The following is a 23,474-nucleotide window of genomic DNA, read 5'->3' on the forward strand; positions in this document are numbered from 1 at the left end:
CTTTGTTAGCTCATTATTAACAACATGACAGAGTGAATACAGCCGAACAACACAGTATGAATGGTTTGACAGGGTATGAGTAAGGTATGGGTACATATGTAGTAATTATTAAACTAATTACAGCCATTTACCGAGATAGTGCTACCAACTCGCAAATTAGCGTCCCTTAATAATTCAGCGTTTGAAAATTGTATTTACTGACATTATTCTCAATCATTACCTATTAGGCTCTTTATGTCTGCAAACGGACAATCGATATGAGAACAAGTATTATTTTCCATTTGTGTGTGTGTATATATATATATATATATATATATATATATATATATATATATATATATATATATATATATATATATATATCAAATTATGAAAAACGTAATAACAGATTTAGGAGAAGTTGTAATTATATAGACCATGACTATATTAAGAAGGGAGATGGTCGAGGACCATTTGTGGTCGGTAATGTTTGGGTATTTTTAGTATTTTTTACTTTGTTTTGCTTTGTGTTTTGTTGGGGTAGGTGGGTTTGGTTTGGTTTGGTTTGGTTTGCTTTTGTCTTCTTGTTTCTATTTCCGTTTTTAAACTGTTAACATGAGAGTAAATCATTTTAATATTATAAAGATGTTTATTATTAAATTTTAATAGAAATTACAATTGTTGCAATACATGTATTGCACTTACTATATCTTCTTGCGGCAAACCGCTCGACTCCCTCAGCACTTTAGCCAATAAATCTTGTGACACGCTGGCAAGACCAAAGTATTTTGAAGCCAGATCCTAAAATAAGAAGCAGGAAAGAAATGTGAGAAGTCACTATTACATGCCTTTCTATTTCAAGCATAGCTTAAGCTTTTAATTAAATGCTGTACCGGTTTTGGTTGCCTATCCAAACCTCACGCATACTTACCAAAGACAGCATCTTTGACCCGTATCAAAATGCTCTAAAACATCGTGTCAGGTTTGATCAGGGTGAATTATAGTATCAGAAAAATCTCGCATCACTGCACATTCGTTATAAGGCATTCAAAATAATAATCATTTTCATGCTATAGCTTAAGAAACATTGTATAATGCAACTTAGCTTGAGGTTACACACACACACAAAAAAAATAATATATATATATATATATATATATATATATATATATATATATATATATATATATATATAAACGTCTTAACCACACCACAACATTCAATTTCTACCAAACATCGTTTGAACTAGTCCTTAACCACACTCACACTGGGGCAAAGGTCAGTCCATTCTTTCTGCCTATACCGCCCTCCGCCCAGTAGAAAAAACAAGTTGGCTGACTCTCTCTTTTTGGAGCAGAATCCGAATCTCCTGGACTATGGAAATTCGATAGGTGGCAACCTGATTATTCTTGGAGATTTCAACTTTCACTTTGACTGCCCCGGAAACTCAGATACATCAAAACTCATAGATTCTATTAATTTTTTGAACCTCAAACAGTCAGTTAACCAACCCACCCATAAACATGGTCACATTTTAGGCTGGATTCTTCATAGACCTGATGATAACATTCTACGGTCCTCCCTAGCATCGCATGACCTTGCATCAGATCACCTCTGCATTATATGCCATCTTGACGTATCAGTCCCTAACCCTCCACCTTTATCTGCTACTAAGAGAAACCTCCGTATGATAAATAGAACCAAACTAATGCATGATATCCAAGCTAACCTAACAACTTGCTTACCTAGTACCGCAGAACAACTCGATAACTGCCTGCGTTAATTGCTTGACAAATATGCCCCAGCTACCAAGTGCAGAGTATCAATTCAAAAGTGTTCTCCATGGTATAGCAGTGTTAGGGACCAGCTTCGCGCTGCTAAAAGAGACCGCCGTAAAGCTGAGAGGCTCTGGCTTTCCACCAGACTCACTATTCATAAGCAAATCTATGAAGCCGCTAAGAAGAATGTCACAAATATAGTCCATGCAGCGAAATCAGCCCACTACACTACTAAGATCATGGAAAGTTTCAGCTGCAAAGAGCTCTTCGAGATTACTAACAAGCTAATGTCAAGGAACAAATCTACACCACTTCCAACTACCTTCTCTCCAGTCGACCTTCTGGACATGTTTGCAAATTAATTTCTTCCGTGACAAAGTACAAACCATTAGAGATAAGCTTGACAAAACAATTTCAATTGACTCGTCGTCACCATACAGTTGGGATACAGAATTTGAGCGGCAACCATTAGCAGCATTTGAACCTGTCTCTATGGATTTCGTACGTACAATCCTGATGAAGAGTGCACCAAAGTCATGTGAACTTGATCCAATTCCAACATCACTGCTGCTTGAGTGCATAGATCCAGTATTGCCTTCACTAACTGATGTTATTAATACCTCTCTCATCCGGGGAATTCCCATCATTTTTCAAAACTGCCATTGTAAAGCCTTTGCTGAAGAAACCAACACTAGACCATAACGATTTAAAGAACTACCGCCCAGTTTCTGATCTCCCATTCATATCAAAAAATCTTAGTAAAGGTTGTTCTATCCCAGCTTGTATCTCATCTAAATTCAAACAGTCTTTTTAGCAATGCACAATCTGCATATCGCCCTTGCCACAGTACTGAAACTACTCTTCTAAAAATAGTTAATGACATTCTCTCTGCGTTGGATAGCGGACAGATTACAGTCCTCACCCTCCTTGATTTGTCTGCAGCATTTGACACAATATACCATGATATATTACTTCACCGTCTCCAACATGTATTTGGCATTCATGATACAATCTTACTGTGGTTCAAGTCCTACTTGGTCAACAGGACACAAATTGTATCTGCAAATGGAATACACTCCAGCCCAGTTGATCTATGTTGTGATGTTCTACAGGGGTCTGTTGTTGGACCTGTTCTCTTCATTGTGTACACTCAGTCGCTCTCAAGTGTCATAGATCATCATCCAGTGTCTCACCAATTGTACGCTGATGACACCCAAATATACAAATCTAGCCACCCAACTGAAGTTGATGCTACCGTCCAAGGTGTAGAGAGGTGCATTTCTGATGTGAATTCATGCATGGCATGTAACAAGCTGCAGATGAATGATGATAAAAATGAGGCCATTCTGATCACAACACAAAGACTTTCTCATTCACATCCTTTACCTCAAACAATAAATATCAGCAACACCAACATTAAATTCACACAATCAGTACGAAACCTAGGTGTTACTCTGGACAGTACTCTCACACTGCACCAACATGTCATGAACATATGCAAGGCTGCATATCTTGAGCTGAGACGCATCAGCTCAATTCGCAAATATCTTTCAGTTGATGCCACTAAAACAATTGTGTGTTCATTAGTACTTTCAAGACTGGACTATTTTAATTCAATTCTGTCTGGTTCATCTCAATATCTTCTCCGGAAACTTCAAAAAGTTCAGAACACAGCTGCTCGGATCATACTGAGAGTAGCACGATCAGAGCACACCTCCCCACTGCTCTATACCCTACACTGGCTATCAATTCAATCCAGAATCAAACACAAAATTTATTCTCTGTGCTACGTTTCACTGTCGGACTCTAGTCCAACATACCTGTCCGACCTCACCCATGTGTACACACCAGCAAGATACTTACGCTCCTCTTCTGACAATAGTATACTCATTATTCCCACTATGAAAACAAAGTCATATGGACAACGTTATGTTACATACCAGAGCCCAGCAACGTGGAATGAATTCCCACTGAACTTAGACACAAAGACACAGTGATCCCATTCAAGAGTGCTCTTAAAACTCACTTATTTCGACTGCAAGAACAAATTTAAAGACATTATAATGTTTCCTACCTTAAATATTCTCAGTATGTTTTTTTTCTTAAAAAAAAATCTGGTTTCATGGCGTTTGTTTTTGTAATCATATCATTATATACTTTTTATCTTATAGGTGTTGTCTGATGTTGTAAGGCGCTTAGAGCTTCTAAAGAGTAGGCGCTATACAAAGTCCTCATTATTATTATTATATATATATATATATATATATATATATATATATATATATATATATATATATGTATATGTGTGTGTGTGTGTGTGTGTTATATTTACTTATGTAATTATTTCCAGTATTACAGTTGGATATGTGCAAATAGATGAAATATACACAGTTCTTGTTTTCATAGATGACAGGCTACGGGAAAGACAACAGAGTATCACCAGGACAAAATTATGGACTCAATCTGTTGTTTTTTTTTTTATCCGTTTCCTGAACCGTAATTTGTAAATAACTTTGCGTACAGGAGTATATTTAACGCAGCTTATTCTGTGTTTTAGTTTATGTTTATGTCATGATAAAACACGTTTTAAATGCTGTTTCCGTTTTAACTGTGTAAATATTCCAAATGTGCTACATACCATTTTCTTCCCATATTGCGCCACTGGTGACCAGTCTGACAGAGTCATTACCTTTCCGCCGCAAGAATTTGCTATCGCTGTTAAAAAATCCTGCATCGAAATTAAATTTTAAAAAATGTACAAATAATTAAATGACTTACATCGCTTTTATTTCATTACTTCAAGGTATCCTGCACTCAGGTTCAATTACCACCTGGCCTTTTGTTAAAATCTTATCCGCATACTACATTCAAACAATATTCATCCCTATGTTGGGCCGTAAACAGCAGTTTAAAATCTTCCATTAACGCGGAAACTATAAATATATTGTTCCCAAAGTTTGTTCTCTAATAGTTTAACTGCAGCAATCAAAATAGACTTTTGATGAGGTTTAAGCCTTGGTAAATATCGTTCCTTCTAGGGTTGATGAATTCTTTGCATCAACCGATATCAAAGGTAAATTATTTTATTATTAACGATTACAAAAAAAAAACAGGGAACATCACAAGATGGGTTTTCTTTTCATTAGGTGAAAATAAAGTAAGAATCAGTTAACATGATGACGAGAATTAAACGGAATTTTGACACATGAAATGAGTCGAATAATGTCAACCTTGTCCTGACCAAAACACAAAAATGAAAAAAAGATAGAATGAACCCTCATGGAAGATCTTCAATACATTTCGTCTAAAATACATGTTTGACTGAGTTCATGAGTCCAAAGCAAGATTGTATATCTCATGACTGTTGATTAGATGACAGTTTTTGAAAAGCTCAAAACATTGCCCTACCCATGTTGATTTCAGATTCTCAACCAGTATAATTCTTGAAACCCCTAAAACAAACTTCTAATAATTTTGCAATACTCAGTAAAGCACGACAAATGAATCTGAATCACGATCTTAGTCTCTCATGTGTGATGACGTAACAGTCATCACGCCTTAACACGTCATAGAAAACAAAGCTAGTCACCGACGCGGTATTTCAACCCTGCAAAACAAAGTAAAGATACGACCATCTTTCATTATTAGGCTGAATTCAAGATTGTATGACTTCACCTATTTCTTAACGTATTGTTACATAAATAGTTACTATTCCGTGATCTTTATTACAAGATGGCTCTCCATCCTCTCTCTCTCTCTTTCTCTCTCTCTCTCTCTCTCTCTCTCTCTTTACATATATATATATATATATATATATATATATATATATATATATATATATATATATATATATATATATATATAACATCGTAAATGCTGTATTTTATTGACAGAGCATTACATTTTAGGCAATTTAATTCCATATACACTGTTCTTTTTTACATACCTTTATCTACTGTATGCTGCTCTGATATCTACATTTAGCAATTCCTATATCTTCATAGAACAGTATAGACTATTTTTCCAGAAAGAGTTCTTTACAATTTTAATACTTCTTCTAACAGTGTCAAGCCGATAATATTTCAAAATCAGAATTAGTGGTGGATTTGTTCATATGTCTCAACTTTAGAAGTTGTATTCATTGAGATTGGCTGTTATCAGAAAATAGAAAAGTCATATGGCAAATTTGAATCGCCGTCCGAAGCAACAAATGTCAGCAGTATTTTAAGCAGTGCATTACAGTAAATTTGGCTTTTTACCATAATGTGTATTCATAACAAAACAAAAGTTACGCGATGTCTATTGGTCATAACATTTCGTCTGTCCACTCGTGAACATTTTATATTATTTAGTGAATACAGCAATTCAATATACAGATGCCTAGTTTTAAAGTAAGCTGGCCTTTTAAACAATACAAATACGATTTCTTTCTGGAAGAGGAATACCTGAATAATTACGATACAAATATGATTTATTTCTTGAAGAGAAAGTCCTGTATAATAACAATACAAATACGAGTTCTTTCTGGAAGAGGAATACCTGTATAATAAGTCTAGCTGACTTTTACTGTATAATTACAAGGCAGCTTCGAGTAATTCAACCAGTTAGAATAGAAATCATTTAATAAGATCCAAGTACTCAAGCAATTTCAACAGAGACCATTTACAAAGGTTCTAGTGACTCTTCAAATTATAACAGTGATTATTTATTAAATAGTATGCATCTCACCATATCACAGTTATTGCCAACAGCGACCGGATAAACTCGAAGCAGTGGAATTCTCATGCTGATTGAAATCAGTCTTGTGGCAACGTCTGCTTTTTCCTAAAATAAGACACATTATATACACCACTATATATATATATATATATATATATATATATATATATATATATATATATATATATATATATATATATATATATATATATATATATAATGTTTGTGTGTGTGTGTGTGTGTGGCCAAGTCGTCATAAACAATATGAAATAAGTAAAGAATTAGAGGATCTAGAGCAGGTAATGATTTACTACTGAATGTATGAAACGAATTACACAACATCCAGATTTTGCGAGCCTTGACTAACCAGAACTGGACATTATTCAACGAGTTTCATCAATTCAATATTAAGCCATTGTCCACTTTATATTCTGTTTATCACATATTTTGATAAAAATAGGAGAGAAAGAAGAAGAAATAATTTCGTTCATTCTTACTCAGAAATTGCAAATTCAATTTGTTGCGCGTGAAACAGAAATTGCAACCTTCATTTGTTGCGCGTGAAAAGAGTCACTGGATTTAGTGGAATGTTTGTGCTGTCCTATAACAAGCAACATTTATTAAATCTTTTTTTACCAATTATAAATCAACAAGCAACCGTCCTTCCAAATAAATAGACTATTTAACTCAGACAACATAACATTTCAAAATAGAACGTCTATGCAAGTTCAGTATGATGTCACATAGTTCGATTCGAGTTCGGTTAGATCAGTATTTAACAGCCAAAGCGTGTCAGTTTCACTAATATGCATTGCAGTTGTTGGATATTCGTAGGAAGGTATAATTAGATGTGCAGATATTCCAGACTTGCAGTAATGTGTTCGTGACCGGATATTTGCATTTTTCGATTTGGAACAGTATTCTGCAGCAGACATAGACAAAGTTTGTTTAGAGTCGGAACTGCATCACATAATGAAATACGTTAGATTTTTAGAGCTACTATAACGCATAAACATGCTGTTGTTAGATAAGTCAGTTTGTTGACATGTTTATGTCCACATTCTGCTGTGAACAGAGGTGAGTTCATTTACTCCTATAAGCTAACATTTGACCACTCTTAAATATAGGGTGGATTCCATGTTGCATACATACCGCCCACCCCTCTACCCGCAACCGTTTCGAGAATACTGAGGAAGAATTTCATGGGATTATCAGAACAGCATAAAACGCAATGCATATTAAAATTATTGTATCTCTATTATTATACACAAGGTTTATGCGAAATAAACTGAAAAATACTCTTGATAAATTGTTCATTTCGCAATAAAGAAAACTTCAAAATGTGAAATGCATGACTGAAAGGACATTATCTAGCAGAGAGAGAAGAGAGAGAAAACGGGAGTGAAGAAGAAAAAAATGAAGATTGGCTAAAGTAATGGAAATATTTAGTGAGGAGGAGAAAACAATATCACTTTCAGACTACATATATGTCATTTAAATATTACCTGCTGGCGCAATGATTGTTATTAAGCACATACTGAAAGTTATATATTCATTGCCCTATTGGTAGTCACAGCATGCTAAATAATTTTTAACTATAAACGTTGGTCTCGTACTCAAAATGGTCATAGAATACAGACCAAGATCGTCTATCTTACCAGACAAAAACGTATTCCGGAATGCCGGACGTGGAATACCCTTATGGTTTGCGCCACAAGTTGTGGAACTGACCATCATGTTTCTAAGCAAGAATACCATTAACTGGACAGTATACGTCCACCCCGGGCTTAATAATCCCTGTTGTAACCCCTGGTAGGGAATGATTGATTGTATACATTTCTCTGACTAACGAATGTCAGTGATTTTGTAATTTCGTTTGACTATTAGGTTTTGAACCATCCCTTCTATGCGAATACCATCATTCTTTATTAGACGAACCATTATCATGTCCTTCGACCTTTTAACCCTAAAACTTACACGTTCATTTCTAAAACTAAAGTCATGCTATCCATGAAACTTTGGTAAAGGGGCTGAGACTAGGTCAGAAGTTCCTGGGCAAAACCCATTTATCTTCGAGTCAGAATGACAATGACCTTTATCCTTTTGACCCAAAGAACTAGGTCTGTTTCTTACCTTACGGGCACGAGAGCCTACACCGTTGGCCACGGCACGTGGTCTCCAGCTAAAGTTATTATGCAAAACCCTTTTTCTCCTTTAAGTCCCTGCGAAGTTTAGTTTTTGTTCTGGCCTATTATGTAGAAATGATGTCAATGGTGTAGGTCTATGATGTAGATCTAATGTTTTTGTGCGAAATTGTTTTGTTTCTAGTTCAGCCCCAGAGATCTAGCTATTGACCTTTTGAACATCAACAGGACAATCATTTTTCATACCTATTTGCATAGTTTTGACGCAGTAGATGTTATAAAACTTGAAGCACTTGGTGGAAACTATCAGGGAACATATCCAGAAAGACGGACGGAAGGACATTGTTATAAGATGATACGCACCATCTTTTGGCTGACGTACGAAAGTAGTGACTGACATCATTCATAAATTATAATGACCATGTAAGGTCCTTGATAACAATCTACTTCATCATTGACCTCATTCCACACATTATTTCTTGTGATGACACTTTCCTGACAAGCGTTTCCAAATTAAAACTGATTATGATTCAGGGAAATGAAAACAATTTGTAAACAATAGAAGTAAAGATCTTAATATTTTCCAATTATTTTCTCCTCCTGTGACGACGATGTAACGTTGTGCTCCAAATATTAAATTCAATATAATAGACTTACCTTTGCATGCGCGTTTTGAAAGCTAGATAAATGATTATACGGATTTGTGTAAAAGATTATATTTTCACTTCAACATTAGTCTTATATATGAATAGAATTTAAAATAATTATAAATTAAAATAAACTAGAAACATTTATGCATACAATTGTTGTTAGAGTTTACATAAAACCGCCCAACATTGAGTAGTACGCCGATACAAAATTGCAGAAAAAAAAGTCATTGTGATGAAAAAGGGATTTTATTTCAAACAAACATTTTGAATCAACGTCATTGGCTTTTTGGAAATAATTAGACTGATCCTGAAGAAGTAAAATGAGTAGAAACCTACAACGTTGGTATCTTAGCAAGAGGTAGCGCAATACTCCTTATTTTATGGCCAATATTTTATAATGCTCAAAGCTAATGGAACCTTACCATTAGTTCATAACTATTATCTCCTTTTGTTATTAAATTTGCAGCTCACGATACTTTCATATTAACTTTAGAGGGGGGTCTAAAAATCGTCAACCATACTGACTGCAAATATCTAAATTATAACCTTGTCTTCGTCATATTTCACAGATTCATCTAGTCCTCCGGTCATAAATTTGTTTGTTGGTCGTCCGTCTGTGATAAGCAGCAACCTCGGGGCAAATCTAAAGTCTCTCAGTTCCGGTGCCAACGCTGCAACAGACAGGTTGTTGTATGAAGAATGAATATATACAACTGGACCAGCAATGAAAGAATATAAACGTAAAACACACGAGCAAGTAATAATAGTTCATCCATGTATGTGGGCACTGATTGATATGCATATATTAAATACGAATGCTATATTGAAATAAGTTAATGATGATTTCATGCTTTCAAAGTAAAATATATACATCATGATATTATGTTATTTTACATTTTTTTAAAAAAATAAATTGACAGAAGAGACGCATCATATTGTATTAATTTTATGCGAATAAATATTATGTCTGTTCTAGAATGGTCTGGAAACAAATTACATAAGAATAAAATAACTCCGTATTAATAAAGCTCAAAATATGTTCAATAGATGCATGTCATTTATGTAATGATGTATTACCAAACAAGCGTTACTAATTTGTATTAGCTCCTGTCCACAGATGGTATTGAGAGGGAAAAACTCACCACTTCCTGCCAATATTGCTTGACACAAATACACTGCCCAGAACAAGGGGGTGGAGCCTTCGGGATATATCGGATCTGGAAGTAAGAGCAGATTTGTACCTCGTTTGGACACTATCATTACGAATACTATAGTAAAACGAATTAAAGTATATATTACGTATATTATAGCAAGACAGATTTCCATCTTTATGATAAACACCATAGCAAGACGGATTAACGACGTTATTACGCGTATCATAGCAAGACAAAATTACCTTTTATTATCTAACACCAAATCCAGACGGATTTACGTCCTCGTTATAAACACCATACCATAAGGGAGTTATGTCTTTGTTACGTATACCATGGAAGGACAGATTTCTTACGTATACTATAGTAGGACAGATTTACGTTTTTGTTACGTATAACACAGAATGACGTATACATGTCTTTATTACGTACACCATAGCAGGACGGATTTATGTCTATTACAAACACCATAGCAGGACGGATTTATGTCTATTACAAACACCATAGCAGGACGGATTTATGTCTATTACAAACACCATAGCAAGACAGATTTACGTCTTTAGTACGTATAACATAGCAACACGGATTATTCTGTATTATGTATATCAAATCAATACAGATATAAGTTCTTTTTAACGTATACCAAAGCAAGACGGACTTACGTCTTAATTACGTATACCATATCAAGATGTATTTAAATCTTTAATACGTGCATCGTAGTAAAACAGTATGTCTTTATTAAGTATACACTAGCAAAACGGTTTAATGTATTTATTACGAATACCATAAAAAACGATTTAGATCTGTATTACGTATACAATTGCAAGACATTTTTTAAAATTTATTAAGTATACCATAGCAAAATGAATTTACATATCTATAACGTATACCAAAGCAAGACGGATTTAGATCTGATTAAGATTTGTTTAAAATCTTTGTAGTATCCAAAGTTAATATTTTAATCCTCAGAAGTGTCTGCTTGTGCATTCTTCTCTGCACTGGAAATTCATACTGTTTGTTGTAAAGATAGTTTTTTTTCCTAGGATTACCCACGAACGACTAAACTATTTACCCCTTACTGTTTGCTATGCCATGTCTGTATTAACCTTAATAAAAAGATGCTGAGTCAGATAAACTACTATATTCAAGGTAATTTCCGCGGGTAACTGTTAAAGTTAGCATAGTATGAATACACTATCAATGCCAACGTCAGGGCAGGTGTTTGCGCAAAATTATAGTTCTCGTCCTGTATATGGTAAGTACTGGCACAGTGCTGCAAATAGCTTATGCAAAAGAGATGGTAAGTATCGGCGTGGTATATATTCATTGACCAGAGATGGTAAGTATCGGCGCAGTAATACCTATAACATAACAGAGATGGTAAGTATTGACGCAGTGATATTGTTATACTTGTTCATGTATCCAATATGGTAAGTATCAGGTGCATTGTGATAGTTTTATTTCAGGTAAAAGAAATGGTAAGCATTGCCACAATATTATTGTTATACTTCAGGTACGATGGATAGTAAGTGTCTTTATAGGATCCAAATATTAAAGGCAGCCATTAAAAGGTATGGAGACAGTAGTGTATCTTGCGATCGTTTTGAATCCGCGTTGGGCCGATGAGATCAAAACGTGAATGAAAAATTAAAACTAAAACGTGACTGCAAAACGTATCGGTATATATTGTTTTGGCGCACTTAACATCAACGTCCTTGAAAGAACAAAGGGTCCAATACAACATTCAGGCTACAAAATACGTTTACAGGACAACTTCAGAGGTTTTTATCTTACCTTCCTGTCTCTTGTCACAAACAATATCAAAACTCAAAGACAAATACAGGGAATGAAAACAATACAGAGATAAGAAACATGAGAAACGATTGTTTTGATCCTACTTACGTATTTTTGCAAGCACTTCCTTGTAGTTTGTCGTAAAGTGTTCGAGCACACGTGTCTCATGGCCAAACGTCACCAAAGCAATATGTTCTATTAATCCTCCCTCCATCGGTTGCGAGATTTCTATTTCTGCAACAACAAAAATAATCACCACCGTTATCGCCTTTTTGTTTCTCATCATAGCTATCATCATCGGTAGCTAGTACGACCAGGATTACTCTCACCAAGACAGTTTTTAAAACATGTAAGGCCTTTATTTTCTCTTCAAAATAAACTGGCCTTGTACTGACATCTTCCAGATTAATTTGTAACGTATCCGTTCATTTGGAGGTTCAACTCTAGTGTTATAAGCGTTTGGAACTGTGGTTCTCTAGCGAATTACAAACTATCGTGTTGCATCGTGATTTCAAGCAATATTTTTGTATAGAGTGTAAAGTTTAAGAAAAATTATTTTGAGTGACAAAGACGTTTATGCTATAATTATTGGCCTTGCTCTCATACAATCTTTTCATTGAATTATGTGATTCCATTATGCGCGGAAAAGGACATTATAAAAGCTGTCATTTCTGACTCTCAAAACGGATATTGATTTTGAATAATTATTAAAACCACTAGCATTATCTTTGTCGTTCTTGAAATATGTAGATGCAACAAACATGATCAAGTTTTCCCAAGGTATAAGGAAACTTTCCATGAAACAAATTTCGAACATAAAACATTCTCTGCCGACGGGACCTGCGTTTCAGGGACGATAGCAATGAAACAATGTTTCAAATAAGGGTATTGACAGCACGTCACGTGCACAATTAAATATTGTGTATTTATTGGTTTTGTTATATTCGCTTATGTGATATTGTCCTATTTATATCAAGGAAACGTTAAGTTAAGCACTCGGAAGATAATGATACCTAATAATATTTGTGAATACAGCTTCATAAGAAATCCGAATAACATAATATTAAAACAATGGCGTTCTCGTAGACCTTTAGTTTTGCTGCCACAGCTCATTTTAAGGATTTATGAAATGTGTATAAAAATATAATTTCAGATCTTATGAATCGAGAAGGTGTACTGAAACTATATTATGTATAACTCTACCGTTGATGAGGTTCCGGAGGAAGTCAATGATATCTCCCCAGTATTCAGCCACAGACGCTGATGTATCCAGACATATTACTGTGTCGAATCCCAAGGACCTTGATTTCAAGATTTCCTTAGCTGCAAGTACACAGATATATATATATATATATATATATATATATATATATATATATATATATATATATATATATATATATATATATATAAAATGTATTCCTATAAAACTGAGATAAGATAGATATAAAGAGAATATATATATATATATATATATATATATATATATATATATATATATATATATATATATATATATATATATATATAATGAGGTAGCTAGAGTACTAAAGGTGAGTTCTGAATGCACTAAAGATGAGACTTTTGAATGCCATCTTCAAAGGAGTCTCTTCTTGGTTTGTTTTTCAACAATTCAGTGAACTTTTTTAGGAGATTGTCCTTTCTAATGCCCAATTTAATATAAACAGAAGTAAAATTATGAACATTGTTGTCAATATCTGCACAGTTGTAGATGTGTGCTGATGCGGAGTCTGTTTGATTTTCCTGCAGTTGCGAGAGACTTTTATTCAGTGAAAGCACCACGCAATGCCTCAGAGAACCCTGCCTGATATTCTGTTAACTGATGAATGACATCATCATACATATGACATAGTCCTAGTTCAGCCAAAGCACCAAGGTTCGTTTACCTTTTGGTAAATCTAGAATATAATCGGATAACTTAATAGTAGCCCGGTTACTTATTACAATTTAAAACGAGATTATCATTTTTCGTATACTTCTTACCCATGTAGAAATATCTGTTTCGATACACTATTACACAAGTATATCAAATAACATGTCAGATGGCGTATCATCATTTAGGCATATTGATGTTTGCACTATGAATGAATCGACTTTTATCAAATCAATTATAGAAGGTGTGAACGTTATAGCGGCGCTGTCTGTCAGGCCTAGATAGATACAGTCATCACAGCTTGAAGTAGCGTTAGTCTAAACCTTAGTGATACTTGGTCATTCAATATATTGTACATGTAATTGCGTATTTAAAGAAAGAGAATTAAATATATAGCCGCAGTTCATTTAATGGTGTGTGAAATTACTTAGTCTGAAATATATTGCTACCTTTCTGGAAGGTTTCGTCGAAAACTGAGTCCCAGTATTCCTGTGGCAAATGAGTCTGCACCATCAATGGTGCATCTGAAAGAGGAAGAGAAATTTAAAAAATGGTCGGTTATATATTTATTAGCTTCAATGGTTCCGGAAGGAGATTATTCTCGTGACAATCACTTCCTGTTTTCATCACCCACCCACACATAAACACACAGATATATATATATATATATATATATATATATATATATATATATATATATATAGAGAGAGAGAGAGAGAGAGAGAGAGAGAGAGAGAGAGAGAGAGAGAGAATATATAACGGAAGAAATACTTAACAATATTTGTGAAGAAAGGAACATCTAACATACACAAAACAATCACCAAGCTCAAAACCAAGAAAACTCTGGACCACCTACATGTTTGTATAACAAATGAATCTCTAAACACGAGTTTAATTATAAAAGAAAGACAAAAAAATGATTGAAAAAATTGTCTCAAAACGGTGAAATTGCATATTGATTATGTGCTGCCGTCACACCAACAAAGTTCTATAACAAAAGTCGAAGATCGGATAATCGTGTCAATTGCACAAAGAACCTTAATGACTTTTCAAAAGCTTTTCAATTTCCCAACATGTACAATTTCTTCTCGCCATACAGAAATGACCAAACAAGGATAAGAATTAGGCTGACAGTAACTTGGGAGTCAAATAAATTATGTATTTCCTCTCACTACCGCTCCGGCCGCCTAGTGCTTATAGAGTCCGCCAAGATGCTGAAAGTCGCAGGTTGGATCCCCGACCGATTCATACCAAAGACTTATAAAAAAAAATGTCAGCATCAGGTTAGTGTTAGGACTGGTCGGCCTGATGTCACCATAAACTACCACACTGCAGACATCGTAGCGGATATGACTGAAAAAATGTTAAAGCTGCATTAAAAATGCAAATCACACACACACACACACTCATTTACTCTTACTATTTTTAATTTATCTTTATGCATCTTTGTATTTAATTTTCATCAACATTTCTTCTTTTCTAGCAAAAAATATAGCGATATAACTGAAACTCACTTGCTCTTGTAAGTGTCTTGGCAGTGTGGGAGACAACAGGTGCTGATATGGTACTACAGATATGTTTATTCCTGTAATATAAGACAATAAATGTAATATATTTCATCGCACTAACTCACGTATGTATGTATGCATGTATGTATGTATGTATCTATGCATGTATGTATGTATGTTGTCTGTATATATGTATGTATGTATGCAATAATCCAATCTGATTTAAAAGATCAGTAAAACAGCCCACTCTGTTAGACACAGAAAACAATTACGCAAAGAACAACACCATATAATGAAGTATAGCATTGTCAAGCGCATTGAATCACAATTACATTTTGTATACCATATCAGCGACATGATATAATCAGTAGCATTACAAAGTTAGGCTTAATGTAGATGACGTTACTAGTCAGGCTTAATGTATATAACGTTACTAGTCAGGCTTAATGTAGATGACGTTACTAGTTAGGCTTAATGTAGATGACTTAATAGTTAGGCTTAATGTAGATGACGTTACTATTTAGGCTTAATGTAAATGACGTTACTAGTTAAGCTTAATGCAGGTGATGTTACTTGTCAGACTTAATGTAGATGACATTACTACTCAGACTTAATGTAGATAACGTTACTAGTCAGGCTTAATGAAGATGACGTTACTAGTTAGGCTTACTGCAGATTACATCACAATTTAGGCTACAGTCATTAATTAATGATGAAGTTTCTTTGAGCTTATATGAAGAGCCTTTGAAATTTCGATTACGGAATCCCAAGAAAGAAATTGTAGTTTTGATGTTTAACTGATTCATGGTTGTCGCTCATGAAGAAATGATGTTTTAAGGGTGTATAGATGTGTAAACGAATGTTTATTTCAGTACATTTTCATGCTTGAAAAGGCTCGTGTATAAAACTTTTACTCGCGTTTACTTTTAAGAAACTGAGGAAGGTTTAAGGAACATCTTTGGTAGTTATCTCAAAGTACGAAATTGGCTAACTTAACCCAGTCCAAAGCGAAAGTGTAAGAGTGGTCGTTTTTATCGTTTATCACTTTATTAACTACGCCATATTTAATACCTTATCATCTCCTTTGTTGCTTGAACAGAAACACATCCATTTAGTTCTTGCTCAAATTGCCTCACTCCTCGCCAATCCCTCTGCGAGCGCGCACACACACACACATACACACACACGCGCGCGCATTCCTTAGTTCCAGTGTAGCCTGCTAGATTATACTTTCGTCTAAGTATATCAAAGGGTTATTTTATCATATTGAAGTATCCATTCTAAACTTCACTTCATACTCCAGGCAGCTACCTAGCTAAATAGAGAAATCGATCAATCGATAGATGAATAAATCAAACCAAGATGAGACAAGTAATAATGAAAGGAAAGAAAAGAAAAGATGTAATAACTATAACTATAACCTATGTTTATCTTCCATCGTCACAACATTTCTCTCTGATCTGGGTTTGTCATTGGCCATCATGATGTTGGAAGATGGTGTCACTTCTTTCTTCTGTCTGTTTGCATGTTTTATATGTCCTTTGGACTGGACGTCCTTGTATTTCTTTAAATTAGGTTCACGATTTGGGTTTTTATCTTTATTTTTACCAACATTTAATTGGGCAGAGTTAGTATCGTTTTCAAAATCTTCCTTAATTGTCTTTTTTCTGTTGTCTTCTTTCGGATCCGTTTTGACGCTTTTCAACCCGGATGAACAAATACGAACAAACTGAGCAGGTGAATTACCTTCGTCTGATCTATCCCTCATATTTTGGACCCCTCTAATATCCGGCTGTTTCGGATCGTTGTTCACTTTGATAGTCATGGCTGGTTGATTTGTATCATTATTTTGGGGTTGTCCTGCCAATGTGTCAATAAATGATACGTGTCTTTTTTGCTCTTTTAAATCACGTGGTTGTTGGGTTAGTAAGAACTGGTAAGGTTCCAGTATTTGTGAATCACATTTGGTTTTTGGTGGTCGCTTATGCAGTTTTTCACCAATCATATGAATATCCAAAGCTCCCTTATTTATCTCAAGCGATCCGTGATTTGTGGATTTCATTGCACTAGGTTCACGGTCGCCAGCCAACTCATGGATATTGATGCAGCTTACAGAACTACTGGTACGTTTGATGTGTTCATGACAGCATGGATGAGCACACAACCATTTTTTTCCTTTTTCCAGTCGATGGTTAAGAGTGTCTATACGAGTCGCCAGCCTGTTAAGAGTGTTGACCAAAACAGTGACTTCCTCATAATTGTTATGGTTGTCCAAGCGGAAATGCTTTCCTCTTCTCATTCTTTTATACTTGTATTCTGTCCTTGGATGCGCTAGAATGACATCCGTTTAAAAGTTTCGATCAGTAAGTAAATGTACAAAACTAAAATATAACATGTAAACTTATTCCACAGAAATTAATCTTAAAACATAAAATATAGTTTAACTTGTTCATAAATATATAATGTGTATTGATCAGTCGTAATAATTAACTTACGTAACTGTGACAATTTTCATAGTAACACCATTTCGCCATATTGTTTATTATATCTATATTATGTGTGTTAATTTTCATGATTCCAGATCGAAAGTGTCATTTACTAAATAAGATATTAGATACTACTAGTATATATAGTTCTAGGATTGTACCTTTTAGAGGAGGACATTCTGGTAAGTACAGTCATAGTTTCAGAGATAATTATATGTATTCTTATTGAAGTAAAAATGTTAATGAGTTCAGTACAGGTCATGTGATTCCCCGGAAGGAATTCCAGCTGACCAAATTTCTGATTGGTTAGCGGCAAATTATTGGACCTCATTTACAGTTAGAGTGATTTCGAAATACCAATGTGATTAATTCAAACCTGGTATTGCGTCTCAGGTGTTGATAAAGAGATGATTACTAAAATTATTAGCATTATCGTCAGTTTTACTAGAGTCATATAGTTTTGGGGATTTTTTTTGGCGGGGGGTATTATTCAGTGTTCATTTTTTTTTCGGATTTAGTAGCGGTATTGGATTACTGCGAAGTCTTTTAAAGACATTTTGGATTTTATCATCATGATACTTAAAGACCATTGGCACGTCATCAAAAGAGCGTGAACTTCGTTGGATTACCACTGTAACTCATTTGGGTTTACTCAATACTTTTGGGCATGTGAAAGAACTTTTAGGACTAAATGGGATTTCATTTACCAAACTGTTAAGTTACTTTTAGTTTGTCACTTTCTATTTACTGGAAATTATTAATTTTTGAATTTTACTAGACTTGTTGGTTTGCACTCTATTTTAATACGTTGATTAAGACCAAAGAGTTGCAACAATATGGACGAATTTAAGGTGGCAATTCAGTTAACAAATTTCAATGTATTGCTATCCTTTTATTTTAGTTCCCACAGGTGTCCAATATGTTTGTAAACAACATTAGTACCTAATAGTGTGCACAGTATCTGTTGAGAGTATACCATGTGCACGACTATAACATTCAAATCTTCTTCTTCATGATAAAAAAATAAAGGTTGTATAGCCTAATGTATGTATATACCTGATACAACTATCACAAAAGTTGTATATTAGACGATGAATTTATAAGAGGTAAACAACAGGTAGGTATATACAGATTTGTTACTAGATGATATATTTCTTTACATCCAGATAAGCTCTACCAGAGGTAGGAAATAAGAATAGCGTGTATATGATGTAGACGATTGTCTGTATGTTATGTTTATAAGTTTTTTTAAATCAGAATTTACAATAATTCTTGTGGGCAATTAATAACGATATATTAAAAAATAGACTTTATACAAGTATTGCTACATATCCGTCTCTCTCTAGGAATACAATAGAAGGATAACGTATCTAATCATTTGATGTTACAGACAGACAGATAGATATATAGATAGATAGATAGGTAGATTAATAGATAGATAGATGGATCGATGGATGGATGGACGGATGGGTGGATAGATAGATAGATAGATAGATATGAGTAAAGTTATGCCGTGAGGTGCATATCATTTAATTTCGTTTTACCTATCCTTCTCTATGGAATTTATGCTATTTCCGCTAACACATGGCACATTCTGCTACTGTTTCTGACGAATAAACACTTCTTTATATAGATTTGCTTGATATCCAAATCGTCATATAAACATCCTTTTCAGATCGCAAGTAATTATCAAAATAACAATCCATTAATATATATATATTAAGTTGTTGTTGTTTAACGCCATTTTTCAGCACAAGATAGGCTATACATGGCAGCCAGTATAACTGGTGGAGGAAGAACCCTGGAAATCCCAGGGAAGAACCCACGCCCACTAGATGCTACTGGCAGACTTTCCCACATACCCACGCTAGCCGAGCCTTGGACTCGAACCCACACAGACATAGGTGAGATGGAATTGATCCGGAACGGTGAGCGCTTTAGACCACTCGGCCACTCGGGGATCCCCCCCCCCCCTTAGTATTAAGCCCTTGCTTGATATCTCAAATGATACCTAGATGTATAACCAACCACCCAGTAATCATCCATCAATTTATCGTCGTTATCTATATATCTGTCTATCAGTCCGTCTGTCAGTCTGTCAGTGCATATTTTTGTCAACTACATTAGTAATGTGTAGCAAATATTTTCGTAGTTGTTGCATCTACACCTTTGGAAGATAGGGGGCGCTCATAGTTAATATGTAATTTTGAGAGTGTGACGTTTGTAAGGTGAAGTTGATTGCATTTACAACATGCACAATGGAGAGAATGTTGATATACCTCTATGTTACTTTGATGTAATATGACTGACATTTCTTTGGATATTGCACTTAAGGAAACTGTACATGATCTAAGCACACTGCTAACTAAAATTACTGCTCCCTTGTGCTAAAACAAAATCAGCCTGAATTAGTCTAAAGTACAATATCTTTAGCACCTATTAAAATAGGAAATGAAATTTGCACAACTAGACAATACCAGCTTCTGAAAGTGCGATGTATGATTTAACAAATATATAAAATGTCAAAAAAGGTATCGGCTCCATTTTTTACAATTTACCTCCAAAGTCTAGGAAGTGAAAATAACCAAGTGGAGCTAGCAGTTTTTTTTAAGCTGCACATCTGGAGTAAGGTAAAGCTGTATACTTTATAATCCATATTACACCCATTAATCATACACCAAACTAAATGGAATTAATACTTCTTTGAATTATACCTAAGATATACAAGGTCTTTTTTAATAGCCAGTATAACCAATGAGTACACCCGGGGAAATTCTTTTTCCTTAAAATTCTAACCCTGTGCAAAATAGGAAACTGTAAAGCGCCACCTTATCCACCATTTATAGGCATCGGTTCCTCGTCAATATTTCGTATTATTTATATAAGGATATTACGAGGGTTCGTAGGTTCGATCCCCGGTCGAGTCATACCAAAGACTTATAAAACTTGTACTAACAGCTGCCTCGCTTGGCGCTCAGCCTTAAGAGGTTAGTGTTAGGACTGGTCGGCCTGGTGTCAGGATAATGTGACTGGGAGGGATATCATACTACGTGTATGCGACATGATGCCCAAGTGCTAGACATCACTATAAACTGTCACACTGCAGACATTGTAGCGATATAACTGAAAAATTGTTAAAGCTAAGTTAATAGTCTAAATCTCTTTCACACACACACACACACACACACACACACACACACACACATCTGATCGGCTGATAAAATTAGCGATTTAGATAATAACAAAGGTCAACAGACCATGAGGTCAGGTCTTCACCTAGACCAGTAGATTTTAATCAGATTGATAAATACGCTACTTAATACAAAACAATTGTCACAAATGGTCTTCGCTTTTTATATATGCAATGTGCCGAACAAATATCCCATGTGTCCTTGGATTGTCACATATCACCGACATTTATAAATAACATATTGCAATGGTGACGAGCAAGTGCAAACACACTAAGTTTGTTTTCTCCAAGAAAAAATGTAATATTGGAATCAAATGAAAAAATCATGATGATGTTCGAATCATTTTACTTATCTTGTTACGAAACCATTTTTTAAAAATATAAATGTAGCTATTACAAACACATGCTTGTTTGTCATATTTTAACAATCTACTGTAATTTCACTTCAAGGTCGAAAAATATCATGCATGTAGAAATTCTGAATGGGTTAAATTTTGAATGGGTTACATTATTATACCAACAATTTATTAAATAGTATTATGTTCGCATTATGTTGGGATATGGAGGACAAAGCATGTTAATTTTCATCCGACACAGTTATTTATTCTCTACTTCTGCGTTATATTACACGGGACTTTTTATGTTCTTTGTTACTTTGATTTGTTTCAGGCAGTAAACTCTGCAATAGCAGCGAGTTTTATATGTGTTAGGTGTATGTATGCGTTTATGTGTATATAGCTATATAGCCACTAAGAAAAACCTCCCTAATTATGCAGAGTAACTGAATCATAATTTTGTATCTAAGTGCAAGTACGTTTAGTTAGATGAATCGGTCAAGTACCTAAAAATTATTTCAATTATCATGTGATGTTAGAGTGCTGAAATCTTATCAATCCAATGTCGAAGACAATAGTTCATTTTCTTTTATCAGGGACACATTGTCAAATAGTAAGCTTCCTTTGGAATGATTAATTGGTATTTTTGAATGGTTGTCTCGTCCGAAAAAAAAAATTTTAAAAAATGTAAACTATAGCTAAGGCTCTTATGGTACTATCGCATTTCTCTGCCTTGACTTTGCTCCCGCAATGAATTTCCGTTGAATATAAACTGAACCTAACAGTGCGTTTGGAGGAAATGTCCGCGTTGATACTTTGTCATGAATGTACTATTTTGGAACAGAATGCATGCTTACTTTTAACGATTTTGGTGACACGTTATTGTGCTCACGCACTTTGCGTGATGTTACATTTTCATGATTTCGACTCCGTCGTGAAGCTCGCTGTAATACAATCACACAGAAATGATCTCTCCGTATTCAGTATTCAAAACACGGATATGACCAATGTCGAGCATTTCAGACACAAACTCAACAAAGCACAAATGACATTTAACTCATTTCTCTTTGAGGTCTTAGAATTAAAATACGATAATTCGTATCACGATAATTCTAAACATGCCATAAAAGGCCAGCAATAGTATCTAGTCCAAAAAATGCATATCATTCTGAGAGAATTCGTTACGATCTCATCATGAAAACTGTCTCTTAATTTTACTCTCAATACGAATGGAGCAATATTTCATTAGGCAACAATGCGACCTACATTATTTATTACACGTAATTATGAAAACAACTTTCTGCAACATGACAACAGGCCCTAAGTATGTACAACATTTTAAAATGGAGGGGCTAAGGAGTGACCACAATAACGAATGTGCCTTTCACTACGAACCCTCATCTGTACATTTGTTGAAACAGGTATAAAACATTGCATACATACAGGAATTGTAATCTTAATGTTGTTCTTGGTGTTCGTTGTTGCTCTTATCCAGCCGGTCCTATTAGACTTATTTTTATTAAGCAAAACGTGAGTCAGTAAATGGTCCATAAATGAGGACCTTTTCCAATGCTTATCCTTTGTCTTTTCCTATCATACTTTGTACGTTGTGAATTAAAATAACGCTTCTATCCAGGCTGGTCACAAATTTGCACTGGACGAAATGGCGAAGCAGGAGAGCGTCGTCTTTGGTCCTTCTAAAAAAAGAACCGCAGACTCCTTAAAATGGACCCAAACCCCACCGATGCCCTAACCAGCCACCCGTATCCCCCCATATCCGTGCTTCCATTATCGGTGAAGTTTTATGAGAGTTTATAAGAAGCAGAAGTGTGCTTTAATTGCCTTT

At 34.7% G+C, this 23,474-nt stretch overlaps 1 protein-coding gene across 1 annotated transcript in view; it reads right to left on the reverse strand.

The window, feature by feature from the left end:
- The window catches only part of LOC149777848 (uncharacterized), a 33,486-nt gene that overhangs the window by 8,666 nt on the left and 1,346 nt on the right, over positions 1-23,474 (reverse strand). Inside the window, exons 2-11 of the mRNA XM_089938917.1 lie at positions 17,039-17,948; positions 15,624-15,694; positions 14,559-14,633; positions 13,419-13,538; positions 12,324-12,449; positions 10,413-10,487; positions 9,817-9,941; positions 6,486-6,581; positions 4,396-4,485; positions 685-780 (exon numbers count right to left, since the gene is read on the reverse strand). Of these exons, the coding sequence (XP_089795043.1) occupies positions 685-780; positions 4,396-4,485; positions 6,486-6,581; positions 9,817-9,941; positions 10,413-10,487; positions 12,324-12,449; positions 13,419-13,538; positions 14,559-14,633; positions 15,624-15,694; positions 17,039-17,948 (1,784 nt within the window). The remainder of the gene's footprint in view (positions 1-684; positions 781-4,395; positions 4,486-6,485; positions 6,582-9,816; positions 9,942-10,412; positions 10,488-12,323; positions 12,450-13,418; positions 13,539-14,558; positions 14,634-15,623; positions 15,695-17,038; positions 17,949-23,474) is intronic.

This window comes from Sinohyriopsis cumingii, chromosome 17 (assembly GCF_028554795.1).
Source record: "Sinohyriopsis cumingii isolate HCF-2022 chromosome 17, ASM2855479v2, whole genome shotgun sequence".
NCBI classification, from domain to species: Eukaryota; Metazoa; Mollusca; class Bivalvia; order Unionida; family Unionidae; genus Sinohyriopsis; species Sinohyriopsis cumingii.